The sequence below is a fragment of the Papaver somniferum genome, unplaced genomic scaffold (assembly GCF_003573695.1).
Source record: "Papaver somniferum cultivar HN1 unplaced genomic scaffold, ASM357369v1 unplaced-scaffold_7, whole genome shotgun sequence".
Taxonomy (NCBI): domain Eukaryota; kingdom Viridiplantae; phylum Streptophyta; class Magnoliopsida; order Ranunculales; family Papaveraceae; genus Papaver; species Papaver somniferum.
In genome coordinates this window covers 793,273-816,328 of record NW_020649859.1, presented here as the reverse complement: position 1 = coordinate 816,328, position 23,056 = coordinate 793,273, and the positions used below count along the sequence as shown (strand labels likewise).

Genomic DNA, 23,056 nt, shown 5'->3' with positions numbered 1-23,056 from the left:
CCTTATGCAAAAAAAAAAAAAAAGAATAACAACAACCAACCTTTACCAGAGAAAGGTTGAAAATCGGTTTTAACAATTGCAAGCAAAAGTTGAAAACCGTCGAAACACATATGCTTTTATGCTAAACCAAAATCGATTCAACATATTGTGACTTTTGCACATACTGTTTCTACCAGAACCCCTCATGATTCTTTGATAAAGCCTACCAACATGGGCTAGAACTTAATCTTGCTAAATCAAAAAGTCACCCAAACCACAAGGGTTCACAATACATGAGATCGAATATTAAGGTAGTAAAACCGAAATCAGACATCCCATAAATATCCATAAGTTCTACAATACTTAAACATACGAGGAAAAGAAACAACTCTTACACACATTATTCAATAATGTATATAATATTACATATTCAGTTTTGGACATTAGTCAGAGATTTCCAAATCAGTATCTTCTACTTCTTCAGATGATGTGTCTTTGTAACTATCAGAGATAACATTCAGATCATAAGTAAGATCTGGATGTATTTCTGTTGCTCGATCAATCAGGTCGATAATACAGTTTTTCTTTCTCTCTAGTTTTATCCTGAGAGATTGAGGATCTCCTTCCATTCTGATAGGAGGAGAATGGAAGACTTGTCCACTCATTTGATTGAGTATTCCTTCTCCTAGTTTCTTTGGGATTTTCACCCTGGCGTTTGGCCAAAAAATTCCAAAGGAGCTGCATATTCTTGTGATCAAACAGGCAAACCCAGGAGTTCTTCTTCTAAATTTTCGGATAGTAATCATTTGTCTAATCATTAGACCTCAGAAGTCAAAGTTTTTTACTTCATTGACAAGATGATATACAAGTTCAGGAACATCTCTAGTCCACTTGGTTTTATGCATGTTTCTAGGACACAAATTTGCAGTAACAAGTTTTCCAAATACTTGTAGATGAAATTCAACATTGTGAAGGAGTAATGAATTACCTGACCATAAGTCATTTCTCCGAAAGTGATTGTCTATGGACTGAGTCGAGACAATACAACTAATCGTTTCACACTTCGTGTGATCGTCTATGGACACGAGATCGAGACGATACAACAACGAAGTATGTTACTTGATAAAAAAGGTTCGGACTTAACCAAACACAACCAGATTCACTTATCAAGTAAATGGGAATTAACGTTTGTGTAATTTACTTTAATTATAATAAAACAATTATAATGCGTAAATATAAAGTAAATGACACAGCAAGATTTTGTTAACGAGGAAACCGCAAATGCAGAAAAACCCCGGGACCTTTTCCAGGATTGAATAATCTCAGGATTAAGCCGCTACACAAAATTACACCTAACTTTGTATAGTTGAGACCAATCAACTAAAACTATAGTTCACCTAGTTCTGTATGTATTCCACGCCTCCGAGCTTAGTCACATACTTGGAACAATTCCTTTGGTTCGTATTCCAAATGGTAAAGGAACAAAAAATCTGTTTGGTATCAACTCTATTCAACCAAGTGATATGAGTCAGACAAAGGCTCTTCTGTTTATCTTAACATAAACTCCTTCGTCAGGTTCTTAGATCTAACTTATATTCAATTACCGAAGTAATCGTTTAAGATTAAGCCAACAACACCATTAATCCAAAGAATTGTGTTGATGTCGATATCACAAGCATAAACTGATTATTAATTGGATACTCTTTTACCGAAACAAGTATTGTGCACACCAAATATTATGAACCCACAAATCAGAAATCTTCAATATCTTCTTCGTCTTCAAATCTTCTTAAATCTTCAATAATAACCTGCACACAATCACTTGAATCTCTTGTGATCAATCACGCACAAAATGGAGTCTGTTAACAATGGATTATCATAAGATCGTCTTTAGAACTAACAACAGTCTTAAGATCCATGTCGAAACTCTGAACTAGTTTGAGTGAATCTTATATCAGAAGAGAAGATTCTCAAGCATAAAAAAATAGGTGCAATCAAAGTTCAACCACCATTCACTACACCAAATTCCCGGAATCGCAACAGCAATTCGTAACGGTTTATGGGCCGTTACGAATTCCCTGTTACAAACGCCCGTTACAAAACAGTCGTAACAGGCGAGAGCCGTTACTAATTTTTTTAAAAATCCGTAACAGTGTTAAGCCGTTACGAAATATTTTTAGGCGTGCCAGTCACACGCTTGGTCACACCAGGGTGGTAACACCTTCAAAATGTGCGTGTGCCATTCACATGCGTGGCATTATGTTTCCACCCACGATGAGTTATACCAGAGGATATTTCCTCCCATCTGTGTGCGATTCACATGCCTGCTATGTCTTTTCCTCCCATGCCTTCGTAATATTTTTCATTTTCTTCCCAAATTTCTATCACTCGACCTCCATCTTTTTCATTCTTCATTCTTCTTCAGTTCATGGAAGAAAAACCACCTCTCTGCAAGTTCGTCGCCTTTGTACTACCACCACCATCAGCAACACCATCAGAAACAACCAAATCACTCCGTCGCTGTTATCTCCAAATCACTACACCGATATGATTTTTTCAGAAGAAATAGAAGAAGAAAAAATCCCTAATTTCTCATTAGATCTATATTAGTATCATCTTTACCATTAATTTTACATCAAAACCCCTAATATGTTTTCTTCATTTCATGTTTTAAAACTAGGGTTTTGATATTTTCGTGGAAAAATGTTTAAATTAGGGTTTTATTCCTATTTTGGTTTCGATTTGTAGTTGTTGTTGAATGATGTTTTTGGTTTTTTCGTTAGAAAAGAAAGGTAAATCCTCCTTCAATCCATCTTCCTGTTTCATTTATTCTGATCTTTTGATGATTTTTTGAGGCTGAAATCAATCGTTTCGATTCTGATTTACAGTTTGTTGCTGAGGAGTATTCTTTGATAGAGAGCTTGCTGAAAATGGTTACTCTGGTGTTGAAGTTAGGGTTACTCCTATGAGAACTGAAATCATCATCAGAGCTACTAGAAATCAAAATGTTCTTGGTATGAAGTCAATACTCTGGAAACTCTTATCAACTTTTGTTTGTATATTTTGGTATAAATCTGAAATTAAGGATTTGGTTTGTTGGTTGGTTGGATTTTGGATATGTGCAGGTGAGAAAGATTAGAGAACTAACATCTGGTACCTTCTCCTAGTTGCTTGTTAATAGGATTTCATTTCATGTCAATGTTCTGTATTCTGAATGTCAAATTCCTGTATTTGTAGGTGCTTTCTACTGGACTTGGTCGGATAGTGCCAAATTTGATATCAAGGAAGCACACGAATAGTGCAGCTACAGGTATTTACCTTTAACTGTTTGAGGATGGTTGGTTGTTGGTCATTTATGTTTGGATGCTTGCCCAGTTTAGTGTTTGTCCAATAACTGCACTGCTTTTATTCTTCTATGCAAAATGGAAGTCATAACTCTTGGTCTAATGGTTGTTTTATGCTGTTATATATCCAGTATTTATGCTTTTTTCGGGTTACGTCTGCTTTACATTGCTTGGAGATCAGAAAAGGAAAATCAGAAAAAGGAAATAAAAAAAGTATGTTTCTGTTTCTTAAACTTCTGATTGCATTCTTGTATTTGTGGAAGTTGTACAAATTGCTTAAGTTTGCTTACAAAGAAACTCTGCAACTTTTGTTTAGATGCGTATTAATTAGGCAAAGTCTGTTAATGCTTAATTTATACTTACTCCACACATATACTGTCACTTCCACTTTTGATCCTCATCTGTATGAGTTTCCTTTTATCATTATACAGGTAGAAGAGAAGTTGGACGAGGGGAAAGGAAAATCAACGTTTGCCGATTCTTATCAAGATTTCTAACTCCAATCTTCTTAGAGGTATTCACAAATGCTAATATGGTTTCACAGTTACTTTTCTCCATGGATTTGTCTGACCTCTCATTCAACATCTGCTTGATAGCAAAAGAAGTTAATCAACATTATCTTACCAGTGTAATCACTTCTGATTGGTTGTCTGAGGAGGATTTACTTGCTGCGTATTTTGAGTTGTTTTTTATTGCTTGTTTGCATTTACTTGCTGCGTATTTTGAGTATTATTTCTTCCAGTTTACTTGTCGTAATAATGTTGCCTGTTGTATTTTGCAGGATTGCCTACATCGAGTTTTCTGATGCCCAAGCTTTCAATAAAGCAAGCCTGCAAAGGATATAATGAACTAGTTGCGGTTATGAATGATGCTCTATTTCATCAGAAAGGGTGGAGAACAAAGGAGCTTCAAGATTTGTAAGTTCCATGTACTCAAGTTTTGTAGGAAGTTAGTAAGTTTGTATGTGTTCCCTTAGAAATTTGGAACCTTCCATGTATTCCTTTAGAAATTCGGTACTTAACAAAAAAAAAAAAGTTTGGTACTTAGAGAAATTTCAGTTCTTTTGTTATATAAACCTGAGATGAATTGAATGAATGTTCTTTTGCTTAGATTGAAGAAATTGTTGTTGAGTGTGGTTATGAATGTATTGAAAGGTGTATGCAGGGTATTGCCGCTGTTAAACCGTTGTTAACAGTGTTTTGTGTCTGCAGGTGAAGTACTGCGTAGTTGCTTCTTTCTTGGTAGAGAAATCCTATAAGAGCAATGGTCATTGGATTGAAGATACATAGTTGTTGTCCCGTTGGATTCCATCATCTTTGTCTATCCTGCTTCAGATACAGCAGTCTGCGGCATGAGAAGGATTTTATATGAGTCGTGTTTGTGTTTCTGTTAGCCTGTGACATGGGAAAACTTAAATATAAGTTAGGAACTTAGAAAGTTTTTTAAGTTTCTATGAACTGAACTTTGAAACTTAGTAAATTTCTGTCTATGTATTCCCTCCGAATTTGATACTTCACAAAAAAAAATTGATACTTAGAAAAATTTGTGTTTTTTTTATATGAATGTGTAGATATGAATTGATTAGGTATAATATGAATTGATTGAAAAATATTGTTAATTGTAAAGGATAAAATAAAGGTGTATGCAGGTGGTTATTTTGAATTCCGGCGTATTCCGGCCGAGAATGAGCTGCCGGTCAACCTTGACCTGGTCAAAATTGGTCATTGCTGACTGATTTTGACCAGGTCAAGGTTGACCGGCAGTAATTTTTTTATTGCTGCAAAAAATTCGTAACGGCCTCAGCTTGTTACAACGTTCTGTTACTAAATAAATTCGTAACGGCTCTCGCATGTTACGACAGTGCCACGTAGTAACGGCTCTTCGCTGTTACAAGAGCTGTTAGAAAAAAATCGTAACGGCTGCTGGGCCGTTACAAAAAAATTGTAGCACCCCTTTTCGTAACGGTCCAGAGCTGTTACAACCCCGATTTGTAACGCTCAATAACCGTTTCGAATCGGAAAAAATGGTGTAGTGATTAGTCAATCAAATCAATGAAAACAAAAGATAAACCGCAATTATCTAGTTTCCCACCAACGCTACACGATAGAGATTCTCAATCCCAAAGAAGACTTTAAACTGAGCGGCCGTAAGAGATTTCGCCTAATTAGGTTACTCTCCTCTCTGAATAGGCGGCTACACCAGTAACAACACAACAAAGAGGAAGCTTGTTGTTACGAAGGATTAGTTTGCTAGGAAGGAAAACTTCAAGTATTTATAGACAAGGAAGTTTGGACACTAAGAAATTTCCAAAACCGAAAATATTCTCAAGATATTCATTAAAGCACAAATTCGGTTTTCATAATTCCTAGAAATGCTCTGTCCAAAAATAATGATTGAAATCTCTTGGAAAATCTCTAATTAGTAAATGCACATTACTAATTCTTATTTCCCTACAATATGAAGTTAAATACCTTAATTAAAAGATTCTTAACTTACTGGGATTCTCTTCCCTTATCTATTAAAGAATAACTTTGAACAATTAAATAATAAACATTCATAGCACGTGTTCAAAGTACGTCGACATCCTTACTTTGTAAGTTCTCTTTCACACTTACAACCTTGAAACCGATTTTGCACACTTCCAAACAAGTTTAGAATTGGTTCATCTGACTTTCAAGAACTATGTGATTGATCAAATAACATTCAATCACAATCATGGGTTTATCGGTTCTACCAATACAAGTTTCGGTTGTACCTTCCATGTGAGTACTGTGCATAGTTACACTAACTTTCCAAAATTCGGTTGACTAGGTACTAGGATCATAACAACGCTTGGTGGGTTCAACCGAGCTATGCTCTAACAACAGTAATTATTCACATGCTTGTAGAAAGAATATTTACTCATGAACTTACTTCCAACTATGAGGTCATTTGGATCCAATGACTCTTCATCTTCAACTGGGAACATTTCCTAAACATCTTCTTCCTTGAAGTGATCTGCATATTCCTTCTCAAACTCTGAATTATCATGAGTAACCCCACTGCACTCGGGCTCAACTGAAGTCTGCCCCACCCCAACATGTTCATCTTCATCTGATTAAGAAAAACAAAACACATAAATACACAACAAATGTACAACAAATGTAAACAATGAAAATTATGTAAACATACACACTACATATGTAAACAAAAAACATTACCAGTAGGTTCCTTTTCAGATTCAGAATCCAGTAAGTCCCCATAATGGTCCTCTGCAATTAAACAAAGAAAACAAAAACATAAAGACAAATTTAGTAACAAACAACAAATGTAATTACATTCTTTGTAAGTACTAAGCATCAAATCCAATTTTAATAAACAACAAACATAACAAACAACAAATATAAACACAAAACATTACCTTGTTTGTCATTCTCCACCTCAACTTCACCAAATTCTGGATCCCCATCAACACTATCAACATCATTATCACTTTCACTCTCACTGTCACTTCCCTTGTCCGATAAACACCCATTCTCAACCTTCTTCAAAAACTTCTTGTACTCCATGTCATCTTTAAACTTTTGTTCATATCCAGGGACATTGTTAATATCCTCATCAGGATGGCACTCACCTTCTTCAATATTTGGAAGTTGAACTACAAACTCATCACTCTTCTGATATTCTAGACTCAACTTGTAAATATCTTCAACAACACTTGCTTGGGTTGTAGCTTCAACCCAGAAATCATGATTAAACTTTTTTTCTTCATTATCCACACTTGCTTGTGTTGCACCTTGAAAATATGCTTCTTGTTCAAGCATGTTTTCAGCCACACTAGCCTGAGTTGGTTGAGCTTCTTCACAGAACTGAGGAATATATACATATGGAATAGGTATTTCATTATTTACAGTTGATTGTGTTTGTTGAGTTTGTTCAAACACTTCTTCTTCATTATCTGATATGTCAACAAACAACTTCTTCTTACTGCCCTTACTTTTTCCTGCAATTTGTTTCTTAAACAATACTGCTAACCTAGGACTTCTTCTTGAACTACTAGGTGTATTTCCATTTGATACTGCTTGAGTTTCTTCTTGAGTTAATTTGTTCATATATTGCTGCTTTCTTTGGTGTATTTTTTTTTGGATATTGGCTTCTTTGGGTGTGTCTTCTTAATTGGTGTCATGTACTTGTGTGGAGGAACTGTCTCACAGGGTTCATCACCATCCTTACTACTCTCCAGCACTTGCATATAAACCTGACTCCAACCATTCTCATCAAATTCTAATCTATCCCAAATACACTTGAATTTTTTTTCCTCAGACAAAGACATTGGAGTACAAGCATCCTCTGACCATAATATGTCTATGATTTCATCACCCTTCAGTCTCAAGTTTGTCCTGATCATGTCAGTTAACCTATCAAGACCCATATCTTCTCTAGCACAGTCCCTGAACTCAAAACTCTGACAAGTTCCCATCACATTTACCTTAAAACTTCTGAAGGGAATCCTGTCATCTTCAACATCATTTCTACAAGAGACATAAATCAAATTAGAAAAGCAAATAGACACTAAAAACAATACATGAGCATAGTACTTTGTTATCAATTCCATCAGCATCACATTTGAGTTGTCCAAACAGAGACATAAGCATATTAACTATCCTCAGCATAACTAAAAACAGAGTGATAAACAAAGTGAAAATTGATTCACAAATAAACAAAAATCAATAGATTGAGGTCAAACTCAAACTACCCTAAAAATCAACAACAAAATATTAATATTAGTGACCTCCATGTTTGAATATACTACAAATAATCAGCAGTAAATAGCTAGGGATAACTCAGGTACCTCAAACTAAGATGTTGTTGACTGACTAAAATTCATGCAAAACAAGCCAAAAAAATCCAACTGATTCCAGATAAACAAACACAGTTATGTACTATTTCTAAACACAGTTAAACAAACACAGTTATGTACTGTGCCTAAACTCATTCTTCCAATTCATCTTATCAATTTAAATTACCTCATATTTCTCTGAGTCTATGAATACAATTTCCACACGTTGAAACCTAATCTCACCACAAATTGATCATCATATGTTACTAGATTACGATTAATGCATTCAAATAAAACTAATCAAATCAAATATCAACCCTAATAAAGCTCAAACCTAATCAAATATCAAATCAAAGAGAAGAACAGGGAAATCTGGATACTAATCTTTCTTATCAATAACCACGTGGATATTTCCTAGTAAAATTTTTAGCTCTTCCACCAGAAAAGCCTTTCCACAATACCACACAGAACTAATGATTAAAAGTGGGTATATCTACATACCAAATTGTAGAGGTTACCAACAAGAAAAGTAAGTGAGAGTATATCTAATGATTAAAAGTGGATACATGCCTCGAGTTACAAAGGGTTCCCAGATATTTAAGCACCTTTCAGGCTTTCACCAGTGATTATCACCAAGACAAGTAACTATCAGTTCTAAATTCAATTATAGTCACAAGACATAAACATTAGATACTACATTCCAGAAGCAGAAATTCAGTACAAATACCACTAAGGCCCAAAACTAGTCCATAAGACCCTTAATGCAGTTCAACGCATTCTTGAGAAATACTAGCAGTTCAGCGCATTCTTGAGGAAGTCTAACATTAGGTTCTGTGACTTCTGTCATAGAAGTCTGAGTCCACAAAACTATTATGAGGGAACAAAGTTATAGGGACGGATCAATATGACAATGGAGTATAAACCGAATTAAGATCACAAAGATCACATCAATGAATATTTATTTGGCCAAAAAAAAAACGTATGACAGAAAATAACATATGCAAAAGTGAAATTCAATCTCCGATTCCTGAGAACAGCATGAAAAAATCCTACTAAAATCTCACTATAATGAATTCAATGTTGAAGCAGATCTGACCTAAGCAGTGAATACTTAAAAGCTATGCATGATTCTACTGATTTAAATTTGATAACCTTCATACTAAAGTTCCCAAAGTTCTGAACAAAAATCCTAGATCTAGCATATAAATCAATCCAATCCATGAATTAACTTTACCAAAATCACATTATACCAACTTCCATAACCTAATCAATTTGACATTTACTTCAACATGCTTAAATCCTCAAAAAAGTACAAGCTACTATCTAGTTTATCAGTCACAGGAATTTTTAACATCAGTGCTGGAAACCATTGGAGGTCGTGGGTTCTGAACATATAGCATGTCTGAGAGGGTGGTTAACAGTTCAAATTTTTAGACTATAGAGTAAGCAGCTGACAAAGATTAATAACCCTGACCAAGGCATCTAGAATGAATCCTCAAAATAACTTAGTTACAAAAAACTTGAAGAAATCAAATCAACATAGGAAACAATCTCATCAATCGTCAATACCAGTCGACTCAGGCTCAATATAATTAACATCAATAAATACTAATCAACAGAAAAAGAGAAAAGAAAAAACAGAAAATAAAGTGAAAATCTCAATAGCTTCAAACCTAATTGAATCAAAACAAAAACCCATAAACCAAAGAAATCGAAAATATCCATAAACCCAAGAAATCGAAAATACCCATGAACTCTAGAAATCGAAAATACCCATAAACCCTAGAAATTGAAATCTATTCTAACCATAAATTGAATCAAATACAATAAGGGCCTCGTTGTTACCTTTCAGTTCGTGTTCTACTTCGTCGTTTCTTTGTTTTCTTTCTTTTATCCATCTTCGCTTTAGCCTCTGAATCTATCTTACTTAGTAGTTTCTTTGATCTATTAGGTATACTCATCTTATTTTTTACTCAGTAACAGAAATCAGTGATGTTTCAGACGACTAAAGTGAAAATATATAGCACAGAAGAAAGAAAAGAAGAAAATTGCAGAGGGAAAAAATGGAGAGAAGAAGGGAAAATGGAGAGAAGAAGGGAAAATGGAGAAACTGAAAGATATTTTCTCTACTCTCTCCTTTTCCCGCATGTATATCTCTTCTCAGCCGACCGAATACATCGAGATCCAATAAAATTGAGATGAACGACTCAGATCTCATGACGGTGTCGTTAATTACGAAGTGAAATAATCATAGCCTTCCATTTTTTCCTTCACTCTCAGATGATCACCACGTGTCTTCGATTATAATGAAGTTGGACTGAAACGTTTCAGACGTTGGATCTCATAGAGTTCTGCTAGATCCTCATATAGGGACAGTATCCTTACACGTGGCTACTTTATACACCTAATAACTTACACGTGTATAGAGGTCAAACGGGTAATTGCGCGTCATTAACTCATCTCATCTGATGAGAAATTGACCATGTTGATCGAAAAATTGACAAAAATAACGGATTTGGATGGAAACATAGATGGAGGCCTAGATTTGCAAATTTGAAAAAAAAACAGACCTATAATTATCTATCTGGTTGAAAATCAGACATATATCTGTTTATAATCCAAAATCTAATTAAACGGTATTGTGGTAAGAAATAAATTGAAGCAATTACAAAAGTAATTAACTAGCTTCACATTGAGAACTGGACATGAAAATACCCAAAAGAATGTACTAACACCAATCACAAAACTCCAAAAAAATAAATAACATATTTTGTTTTTATGAATATCAAAATGCTTCCTCCTCATCGTCATGGTGATCTTCAGCAATCACCATTTTACTAAGGGGACTAGGCCCAAGTTTCTTTCTTCTCAAACAACTTCTTCTCCTAATAACTTCCATTTGATTTCTTTTCTTCGAATGCATCATTGATTCTTCAACAACAAATCTTCGCATCAAAACATCATCAGTTAATGATTTCCCCCTGAACACCTTTCTGACTTCATGAACACTATTATTACTAGGGGGTAGCCTATTACTATTGACACTACTGCTTCTGCTCATATGATGATTAGGAAATTTTACTTGGGGCACCACTTCCAAATTACTCTTGGCTGCCCTTGGATAACTATTACTCCTCCTTGGTGGAATAATATCTACTTGCCTAAATAATGAAACCTCATTGTATGAAGAAATTGGCGCACAAAGACATACCCTGGTAAATGAAGCAGCCACACGTAGAGATGAAGATTTTCTTAATTTTGGTCTGTTTGCTGAATTATTGTCGTGAAATTCTGATTTTGATGTTGTTGTTGTTGATGATAAAGAAGATATGGGTTTCCATAAGTTGTTGTTTGATATTGTTGCTGCAACCTCTGTCATTGGCTTTGATGGTGTTGGTATGGGTTTCCATATATTTGCCACTTCCATTGCTCTTTGGTACCAGGGTCTCCTATAAAATTATCATCCAAAAAAATTGAAATTGAGTTCAGTCATGATATATATACACACAAATTTGGTTCCGATCAATTTCAAAGTCAGCTCACCAGTATCATCACGCAATAATTTTATCATTATAATACACTGAAATTGGCTCATATGGTTGTACTTGTATGTTTTTCATAGTGTACATATAATGTGCTAGATTTTGTTAAGGCTCAGCAGTATTTTAGTGAAGTACGGTTAAAATGACTTATTCTCTAGTACTGACTACTGATTTGAATATGACATTTAAGACTGTTAGCTGTTAGGTAAGCCATGGAATTCAAAGTTTTAAATTTTCCATTGCTCACGAATCTTTCTTATGATTAGAAGCAAATTTTCATAGATCCAAACTAAATAATGTCTTTCTTTTACTGTTTTCAGAGATTTGAATTGTGATTCTATTACTATACAGAAATCAAAAAGTAATTAGAGGAAATTATAGTCTATCAAAAAGAAAATTAGAGGAAATGAAGACGAACCATAATAGACATTGACATCACCATTGACAAGATTTTGAAGCTGGTTAGAGTGATGAATGACAGATAAATGAAGATAGATAATTAACATACCTTTTATTGATGGATTTTCTGTGTGGGTCTTGCATGAACAAGCAGAAAAACTGATGAAGTATGGCAATTCAGTTGAAGATCAATGAGAATATGGGTAGTACTGAAATCTACTGATGAAGGTATCATCTGAATTATGAAGAAAGCAAAGCTACTAGTTGCTAAAGTGAGATTGATCGATCTAGTTAAAGAGAGAAAGAGAAGATTTTTCAAGGTATTATTGAGTAGTAGTACTAGTGATGAACATTAAGGTGTCATTCCTATTCTACTTTGCTTTTCTTTTTTATTTTCTCTGTTTGTATATATGGATTGGATTTCTTTATTACAGACATTTCTTTTGCTTTGGCTTTGGCAGGGTGGATTGCTTTTCTTTGAAACCAATACACAATGAGAGAGAGTGACATAGAAAGAAAGAGATAGGTTTTTGAGGGAATTGAATTTAAAATTTCAAAATACTTAAAAGTAAAAGTTTGGTGTTTTACTTGGTTCTCTTTATTTTATTTTTATTATGCTGAATCCATTTATTATAGGCAATTTTGTGCACTGGTTAGAACTAAAGTTCCCATTACTCATTTTCTCATTGGTGGTTTCCAGTAAAAGTGAAAAATACGTTTTGGTGAATTATGTTATTACAAAATCATGGGAATGAATAATTTTAAACAAATCATGGAAAATTATAACTAAAATCATATTATGCAGGTGCGGCATAGATTTAAGACCATCCGGTAAGAATTCTCGCAAGACAAATGTCCCTATGCATGCATTGCATAATTCATATTATGCAGGTGCAGCATAATTCGTATCACAGTGAAAGCATACAAGTCGATCTGTCTGCCCTTAAAAGAGGTGATACCACCTAAACTAAACTTTCTTTTTAATTATTGCGATAATAATGCACACAACTCAAATAATTTTCTTAAGTTAATACTCAAAAAGGTGCTCTTAGTTATATTTACTCGATTAAATAAACATCACTTGTTATATGAATTATGATCATATTTTTGTATGAATTATGAAATGGAAAGACTTTCAATGCTAGTATTAGGTTTCCTTGTGTCTTACCCCATGTTCATTATATCAAGATCCTGGAATTTGGGATTCGTGTTGTTAGAAGATGATGCAAACCATGCATAATACACACTCGAGAGCTTTGTATTTTTTTAGTCATGCTTGATTAACCTTTTTTAAGAGTTTAATTCAATATTTAAGTACTATCTTTTCGATCACCCGCTCCTCAAAATATGTAGATCCGTAGATTTGTAATGATTTGATAATGTTCGGAAACCTTTTAAGCGATCGAAGAAACCTACTAATCGATAAAAATCATTTTTAAAAACCGATATTCCGTTAATGCATGCGGTAATTAGGTACCTTTCCCTATACTTGTACTTGTTAAGGTTTCGTGGAATGGTTCTTCCTTGTGATGAAAGTTAAGTAGCTGGTTGGTGATATCAATGATAAAGTCAATGGGTGATGCCAGTGACCTTGTACTGATAACCAGTTTCGATAGAGTACTAACAATGCAGTTAGAAGATTAGCATGCCGTCTGTGCAGGGATGACATGCACAAATAAAAAAATGGTGCAGTATAAATTATCGGTTGTGCGTGCTTTTCTTGCTCTCATGACATGATGTAAATTTACTGCCAATGTACTGTATCTTCGAGATGGCTTATTCGATTGGGTGAATGTTATTAATCAGTGTAAAAAATAACAGATGATGGGTGATTTCCTTGAGTGCAGCATCGTGTATTATTTCATTTTAGTGTACACATTTCCAGTTACAAATTACTAACCACTGACAGGACCGTTCTCTATTAGTTTTGCTTTACATCTTTAGGTGTGAAAAGAGAAAATCCCATGTAAATTTGTCCTATAAAGATGATGGTAAACAAAATCATAGCCTAGTCATTTCGAGATCAAATCAAGGGTATCTTTGTTTATCCCAAGTTGGAAAGATATGTTTCTAGGGATAGGCTATAGAGATCAAAAGGACAATTTTTTACATAACTGTATTACTTTTTGTACATGTACGTTATATGGAATATCGAGTTATTAGTACATTTTTGCTTCATTCAACGTATAAAAAGTAGTCAAATTGAAACAACATAAACCTAGTATTCGTGATAAGATTGAGACGTATTTCATTCTTTTTGGTCCTTCGGGTTTTGCTTTCACTCTTTTGCATAAAGCGCTTAAGTAGCTCTTGAACATGTATTTGCTTATCTTTTGTACGCTCTTTTAATCTATTTTAACCCCGATAAAAAAGAACAACAACAGTTAAAGGAAAAAAAGAACTACCCAATCAGAACTTGAAGACACGGATATAATTTATCCAAAAAATTCTTTATCATATTCAAGTACCAGTTATAACCCAACAATGGATTATACACTTTGTTTGATCGAAAAAATTAAAATCCTAGGAATTCAATTATGAGGTTATCCAACTTTTGGAATTGAATTTCCGTGAATCAAATTCAAATCCAGTAAATTAGAGTTTGTTTGAGTTACTCAATTACTTTTATTTTAAGCCTTGGAATCCATTTTGGAGGGAATCGGATTCCTAAGAATTAATATTCTTGATTGTATAGAATTGATTTGTGTTGTTTGATTCAAGGAATTGGTCACATTCCCCTGGAACTGGATTACCAAGAATTCTATTCCACCAAACATGATGCTAATTTAAATGAATTTATCTCTAAAAAAAATTTCATACACGCTTTTAATCTATTTTAACCTTCGCCGATCGAAGGGAAGAAAAGAAGAAAAACCAACAAAAGAGAAAGAAAAATCCACGTTTCTTTTTTAACGATAAAGAGATTTCGTCAATAGAAATGTGGAACAAAAGATTGAACCACCAAAAATGAAGTGAACAGGAATTGGACTAAGCCGGTACATTCATAATACTCAGAGATACATCAAACACGAAAAAATACCAACACATTGTGTTTCGCATCTTGAAAATGTATTTTTTTCGTGAATGGAATTCTTTTTCACTTGCATAATCTCCTGGTTATGTCTCTAAGTAAAAATGTATTATATTTTTCTTAAAGAAGAATTTAGTCATAGTTACAAAAATACTAATGCCACAGTTTGATATTGGAATTTCTCCCATGTTATGAGTATTGTATTATTATTGTGGATGTAAAAGAAAGTAATCTGTTATAGGGGCTGATGATTCTATTAAGGGGCTGCTATAATAAGACAAAATAGGGTCACTAGTAAATAATTTTAAAACCCCCTTATCAAAACCGTAAAAAGTTACGGTTGTTTTTTCTTTTGTTTTTTTTTTGCTCCCAAGCCAACCGTGAAACACTAAAGCCAACTGTAACTCATTATATTCAACCGTAACTCATGTTTTTGATTTTTCTAAACCAACCGAAACTCATTAAATCCAACCGTAACTCATATATTTGGTTTTTCGGAATCAACCGTAACTCACTAAAGCCAACCGTAACTTGTTCTGAAATCGTTTTTTTTTTTTCAAGTTTGATTGAGAAAAAATAACATACTTCAATCTCATTTTCAATAGATTGATTTAGGGTCGTTGATTAGAATTAGAGAATAAGGTTTGTTTTTCTTCTTTTTTTTTTAGGTTTGATTGATGGGGTTATTGATGATGATGATTGATTCTGGGTTATTGTTGAATTGTTATTGATGATGATTGATTATTGAATTGTTGTTGAAATGATTGATTTTTAGTTGTTATTGATGATAAGAAGTAAAGAGTTTTCTTTTTTTCTTTCTTAGGTTTAATTGATGAAAGGTCACCCCCTAACCAACCAACTAGACATTACTATCATGGTTCAGCCCCTCTAATAGTTTCTTCAGCCCCTGTATAACAGGTTACAAAAGAAAAGAGAGAGAAAAAAAAAGTTTGGTCAAAAGTGAAAGGAGAAGGAGAAATAAGGGAATTTTTCTTTTTCCTTTATAAAATGTGGTTTGCCCATATTCAGAAATGATTTTGTCCAGTTGGGTGGTGCGGGGGTGGAAAGATACAAATCTTACCTCATCATATAACGTGCGAGTCAGAAAACCATTATGACACTCACACTCTTCGCACGTGCATACACTCCAATAATTATGGTTTTACCGGCGCCACCCACCTTGTCAGCCACCAATATTTGGAGCTTCCCTTCCCAACACCCGACTGACACTTCTTGTGACACCTAAACGGCGCCCGGGGCTATGCACACCGACAAACTATGGAGCTATCCGCCTGGTGACGTTTTTTCAATTTTTTACTTGTTTTACTTCTATATTTTACTTGTTTTACTTCTGTAGGACTCTGAATTTAGGTCGTCAAACCTTTGCTCAACAACAATCCTTACACCAATGACGTTGCCGTTATATCACGGTGATAAAGTTACCCGAGAGTTTGAAACTCGTCGGTATTGTTTGTACCAGAAAATACTTTCAAACACATAAGAGGATTGATTTGATGATGATAATGCAAGTTAGGATTAAAAACACAAAACAAGTATGAATTAATAAGAGAGACACAAATCTAATGTATTTCGGCAAGTTTTGCCTACATGTGGACGAATTCCTGTAAGGAGAGATATTTTATTGATCTATCGGTTACGATAATTTTATGATCCCTTTTAGGATTTGTTGGTGTATTTTCGTGTATCTCCTCCTTTTTTTAGGGTTGAGATTCCCCTTCTATTTATGAGATAAACCCTAAATTCGAGATAATTTTCTATGCAAGTATTTTGGCCAGCAAGACATTTGTAATGTTCCATATCTTTCTCTGCAGCGACTTGGTCAACAAGCAATCCAGAAATTCCTAAAACCTTCTTGGCGAATACTGACATGGAATCGGCGGAAACGGACCAAACTGTCATGGACCAACGGATTTGGCTGGTGGGCCCAGTGTAGTCAATTTCGGTTGTCTCGGCTGAGATATCGCCGAAAATCTCGGTCTCGGAACTGCAGCCAGACGAAACACACAATATCGCGAGACGAGATTTCATCTCGGTTGACTCGGTTAATTCGGCCAAAATATCAATGATAATTCCGGTTAAGATTTCAGTCATTAAGCGTAAATTAACTTGGTTTTGAGCTTCTCATCTGTTTTGAGCTTCCCCATCTTCCACTTTACGCGTGTTATTAAATTTCATGTTATTTGAAGATACCTGAAAACTAAACTGATCTAATCTTTAGATGTAATTTACAGAAGATACAGATATCATGAAACCCAAAATAAATCCTCGCGTATGCTGACACCATTTCTTTCATGAAGCATGGAGTGAAAAAAATCAGACCAAACATTTGCACCGTAAAATTTTATGACGTAGGGTTTTTTTTAGTATACATGTTACAACAAATAATAAAGAGAAGAAGTGTTGATTTTATAATCAATTTTGGTCTGGTCTTGCCTGAGTTATAGAAATCACAAGCTCGGAACTATCATGAAAGGAACAATCAAGAAGCACAGATTCGGTTGAATAAGAGATGGAGAAGGGGAAGATTAGTAGAAAAGGAGAGAAATCGTAGAGAGAGGAAGAGTCATTCACGTAATTATATCTTCAAGCCATGTCAGAGCGAGAGGAGAAGAGGGGGGAGACTTCGCGCGGATTAGCATCTCCCACAAACAGAATACAAATTAAAGCAAACTGACCTCTTTTAAAATGTTTGAAATATATTTTTGGTATGAAAAATATTTTTGGTATAAAAATTGAAACCGTGATTATAGCGATATTTAGAACCGAAATCTCCCCGATACAAAATTGTATCAGTGTATCGGTCCCGACCGAGATGAACCGAAATCTGATATTAACTACATTGGGTGGGCCTTAACTTTTTGTTGTTGACCGCATGTAGACTGTGGCCTTCGAGCTTTGACTGGTAGGATTTTCTGGTAGACTGGCTTGACTGGTCGGCAGGCATAGTGTACTAGTTGGCAACATGGCTAAAGAGCTGCGAATATGGCTGGCATCATGCTTGGAAAACTGGATAGTAGACTAGCTAACAGCATTGACGAAATATTGACTGGGAGCATAATTAGACCGAAGCAGGAGATTCGAGTCTACAAACCGAGTTAGGCGAGTCAAGTCAGATGAACTGGACCGGTGAAGTAGGCTAGACAAAGTGTACCGGCAGACCAGTCGGGAGAAATGGGTCTTGACTTGACTTTAATTGTTGACCGACAGTTGACTTTGACCATTGACCGACATTTGACTTCATGGCAGGCTGGGCAGACTGGTGGAATGTGTTGGTTAGATGGATAACATACTTGAATGACATCTGAATTGTTGTGCAAACATCATTCTGGTCCAATATGTGGCAATTTTATCATGGTACAAACATCGCCCCCTCTTAACCTCCAATTTGTTATAGGGTTAAGAAGTTCATTTTCCCTCTTATATTGACGATCAATGATAAAAAAAAATCCCCAAGGGTAAACTGTTAGAGCACTGCTCGGTCGAACTCGCAAGCGTTTCTATCTCAAGCTTGTTTGTCAAGTTTAGTTGATCAAAAATATGTACTTGATTTATGGTCTATTTATAGTTATGTCTCGGATTAGGATGGAATGTGTAGTTGAGATTTAAACTTCACGGCGTTCATATAGACTAAGTCGTATACTTATATAGACTTTTACATTATACACATTTGACATTTCGAGATGAGTTTATCTCACTTATCTATTTCTCGAAATATGTGTTGGAAGCTTTTTGCTTTAATTATGTTCATCATTATTCTTGACGAGTTTAGTTGGATACAAATTATTTGTTGGAAACTAAATATTAAGTCAAAATATGATCATGTGAAAATTTCCTTGAAACATCTTACATGATTTGTGTAAGACAATCATTTGATGTCGAGTTGGAAAGTTTCGTATTGATCATTCGATCACTTGAAAATTACTTGAAGCTAATGGTTTGTGTGAGACAGCCATTGTCGTCTTCTAAGGATGTTTAAATATTTTAAATGGGAGTTTAGAACAATTAACCATGTCTGGATACAACACGGTATGCATACCTAGTATGTGAACTGTACTGTTATAATTCAGGTCTGGGAACCTTGTTTGCGTACCTATTATGCGAACAGTTTCACCTGAGTTAGGTCCGGGACAGTTGTTTGCATACCTGGTTTGCAAACGGCTGGACAAGACCAAGGTCCAGAGTTTTTTTTTTTTTCATACTTGGTTTACGAACACAGTGGTTAAGCCCTAAAATCACTTAAGTATGATTCTCATGCTCATGAACTAAAACATTTATGATAAGGAATGCAATCCTTGGAAACCGTGGCTTAATGTTCATGAATTGATTCTTGTATAAGTACTTTGTACAAGGATTCTCTTAAACATAACCCATGCTTTTATTAACTATATCCCAAAAAGTTTAAGTTAAAACGAAAAATCAAAATTACCAAACAAGTCTTAATTTTTTAAACAATAATCCCACTTCTTCCCCAAAATCAAAATATAAACCCTAACCTTTTTTTAGATCCAAATTAAATTATAGTTCAATCTAATTCTAATTGGTCTCTCATTATTCTTATAAATTTTCCCTATTATAAACGCCAATATTTATTTTTCTCAAAACAAACTAAACCCAAATTTTTACCTTTTCTCTACAATGAAGTTGTTTACCTAAATCATGATTACAGTAATACCAATAGAGGTTATATATTTTAAATATTCCCTTAAGAATTCTCTACAACAATATTAATCTAAAATCGAAATCAAATCAATTACTCTTTTTTCTTATAATCAATTTTCTGAAATTCCATAAGCATTATTATTTTGTAGAAAAATTCTAAGATGTTCTTTTTTCTCCATCACGATTGTATTAAACTATATTCTTAAAAATCATCAATTATGCCATAGATCTTACATAAATTTAATTATTAAATATGGTTAACTTTATTTATTATTTTGATTTAGGGATTTAATAATTTATTGTGGGTTATATATAAAAATTGTGTATAATTTTATGGGTTATGTTATAAATCATAAGAATCCGTTTGGTTAAATTAATGACTTATTTTATGTGGGTTATAGTTAATAAAGCCATGGGCTATATTTAAGAGAAGCCTTGTACAATTACGAATATATTCGATTTTGTTTCAATTTGTTCATATATATATATTTCTATGAGATAGTGAACAATTGAACAACTCTATTAGAAACACAATTAGATTCATTTGATTATCTTTCATGATTGATTGATCATCATATTTGATCTAGAAGTGTTAGATGAATGTGGTTAAGACAAAATTTTCATATGGCTAACTTCCACCACAAGAAACTTAACCTATTGTAGCACCCAATGGTTATGGCATAAACCCATATTAGTGTCGCGATAACCTATGTAGCAAGAAGTCTATTGCTGCACCCAATCTTTATTGCTGCAGCAAGAGATTATACTTTTTTGCCACACTCTTTTTCATATTTTTGCTACAGTTGTGTGGCAAAAGTTTTATTTTGCAACAGTAAATTATAGCTTTTAGCTGCACCTGAAAAGTACTGCGACTAGAAATTTGCTTTTGCAACAACTATATTGAAGGTGTGGCAATATATGGTGTAGAAATAGGCAGATTTTCTTGTAGTGTTCGGCTAACTGCTATTGAGCCAACTCAATATACACGTTTAGGTATGGTTATCCATATCTAAATGAATCTATATTTCATTTGTGGGTAACAAGATAAAACCATCTAACGGTAGAGATTGATTGCTTTATTTTTAAGCAGACTTAGCTTGAATCTTTATCAGGAGTTCATCTAACGGTGAATATTGAATGCTTTGTTACTAAGCTATCTTAGGTTTGATTGTAAGAAAACCCTGATTTGAAAGACTATATAAGGGAGAACTCTAACAACTGGAAAACCTAATCCCGACGCTTTCCTGTGTCCTAATTGCAAACTAGAGTCGACTCTCTTTTAACCTAGGTTTTTCCAAAACCATATTAGGTTAACGACTTGAAGACTTCATTTTGGATTCGTGAAGCCATATCCAACTATTTTCTCTGTAGTTGCGTATTTAGATCTTACTTTTTTAATGGTGTTGAGTACTATCTTCTCTAACATTTGCTCGAGATTTATCTCCGATAGGTAAGATATAAAAAGTAATCACAACAGGTCTTTGTATCAAGCTCTTGTGATTCCGCAATAACTTTTTCTGTTAATAAGTTGGGTTATTGTGAGGTGATTGATATTTCTAGGTTGTTCTTCGGGAGTATAAGACTGGATTATCAATTGGTTCCTATTCACCTTGATTTATCAAAAGACGGAACAAAAGTCGAATAAAGAATAAACATAATTGTGGGAGACAGATTTGTTTATAAGTCTTCGACTTTGGGTCGTAGCAACTCTTAGTTGTGGGTGAGATCAGCTAAGGGAATCAAGTGCGCATAATCCGGCGTGGTTCTAGAGGCGTAAGGAATGCGCTTATACCTTAACCGGTGTGAGACTTGGTTAGGGATCAAATGCATTCCAGTCTGAAGTTATCTTGTAGTAGGCTAGTGTCTGTAGCGGCTTAATACAATGTGATGGTCAATCTAGACTACGTCCTGGGGTTTTTATGCATTTGCGGTATTCTCGTTAATAAAATTTCTGGTGTCTGTGTTATTTCTTTTCCGCGTTATATTTTTATATAATTGAAATATCACAGGTTGTGCTTAGATCAACCAGTTGATAAATTCGACCTTGTTTGTTGGATATAACTTGATTGACACTTGGGCATTGGTCTTTGGTACTGTCCAAGTTATTTCTCATATCAATCAGGCTCACAGAGTCCTATTTGTTCGATTGCAGATTGTATTGAGAAATAGAGATAAATCTCTTTGATATATCTCTTGATTGAGCTCTCTTTTAAGTTGGTGCTCTTGGAATTATATTGGAGTTTAGTTCATACAGAATGAAAAGTTTCATGAACTATTGTTGTTGAAGTGAAAAGCAAGTTTCCCTTGTTGTTTGTAGAAATCAAAACCAAGACGCCCCCAAATTGAAGTTGTTGTGCTTGGAAAACTGAATGACAACATGTGAGAACAAGCCATTGTTGCACACAAAAAATGGATTGAAGACTGAACTGGTCAACAACAGAAGCGTGAAACTAGACCGGAGTAATTATGTAAAACTGGAGTGCAATGGTTGCTGGTGAAACGGGATCATGGAATTACTGGTGAAACTGGACAACAGTGATTGATGGAAAGTAATAGTTGTGAAAGTGAGTTGCGACAGTTACATGGGGAGACTTTTCTATTGGGATGACAATAGACTTTGTGTGTTGCTGGACCTTCCAGCTTCATCTTGTGTCGTTGGGCCTGCCAGCAGTTTTGAAGTGTGTCGTCAATGATCATGTAAAAATGGACGGTATCAGTCATGTAAAATTGGACCGCAGCTATTGCGGCGGAATTTGAATGAAACAATTGAGATTAACTGGACTGCAACAGTGGCGACTAAATAGACTGCAGCAGAAACTGCATTGCAGAAGTTATGAGCAAAACTGGACTGCAGCAGTTGCATCAAACTGACTGCAGCATTTATGAGAAAAAATATAATGCATCAGTTGCGTCCAACTGAGTTCATCAGTTAAAAGAAAAACTGGATTGTAGCAGCTACAAGCAAAGTTGAACTATAGTAGCTGCGATGAGCTGGATTGCAGCAGCTACAAGCAAAGCTGGACTACAACAGCAACTACGATCAGCTGGACTGCAGCTGCTTATGTTGAACTAGACTGTAGCAGTTACATGCGTGTTTCTTTTAACGTTGCAGTTTGGCAATATTTACATTGAAATATTAGGGTGTATACTCGTCCGCTCTTAATCATCTAAATCGTTGTAGGATTAAGAAGTTTGAGTTCCCCTTTGTTATGATTTCTGGTAGCTGAGTTCGGCATCACATTTAGGTGTTGCGTAACTCTCC

At 34.7% G+C, this 23,056-nt stretch overlaps 2 protein-coding genes across 2 annotated transcripts; both read right to left on the bottom strand.

The window, feature by feature from the left end:
* Positions 1–6,137: 6,137 nt before the first annotated feature.
* Positions 6,138–10,180, bottom strand: LOC113343846. Its single transcript, XM_026587954.1, has 4 exons — positions 9,988–10,180; positions 6,724–7,834; positions 6,524–6,574; positions 6,138–6,416 (listed from the first exon to the last, which is right to left on the bottom strand). The coding sequence occupies exons 2-4, from the start codon at positions 7,412–7,414 to the stop codon at positions 6,295–6,297; spliced, it is 864 nt and encodes a 287-aa protein (XP_026443739.1). The 5' UTR covers positions 7,415–7,834; positions 9,988–10,180; the 3' UTR covers positions 6,138–6,294.
* A 568-nt stretch (positions 10,181–10,748) lies between these two features.
* Positions 10,749–12,531, bottom strand: LOC113343925. The gene is made up of 2 exons (XM_026588016.1): positions 12,193–12,531; positions 10,749–11,591 (listed from the first exon to the last, which is right to left on the bottom strand). Exons 1-2 carry the CDS (start codon positions 12,225–12,227, stop codon positions 10,928–10,930), a joined length of 699 nt encoding a protein of 232 aa, XP_026443801.1. The 5' UTR covers positions 12,228–12,531; the 3' UTR covers positions 10,749–10,927.
* Between the last annotated feature and the right edge of the window lie 10,525 nt (positions 12,532–23,056).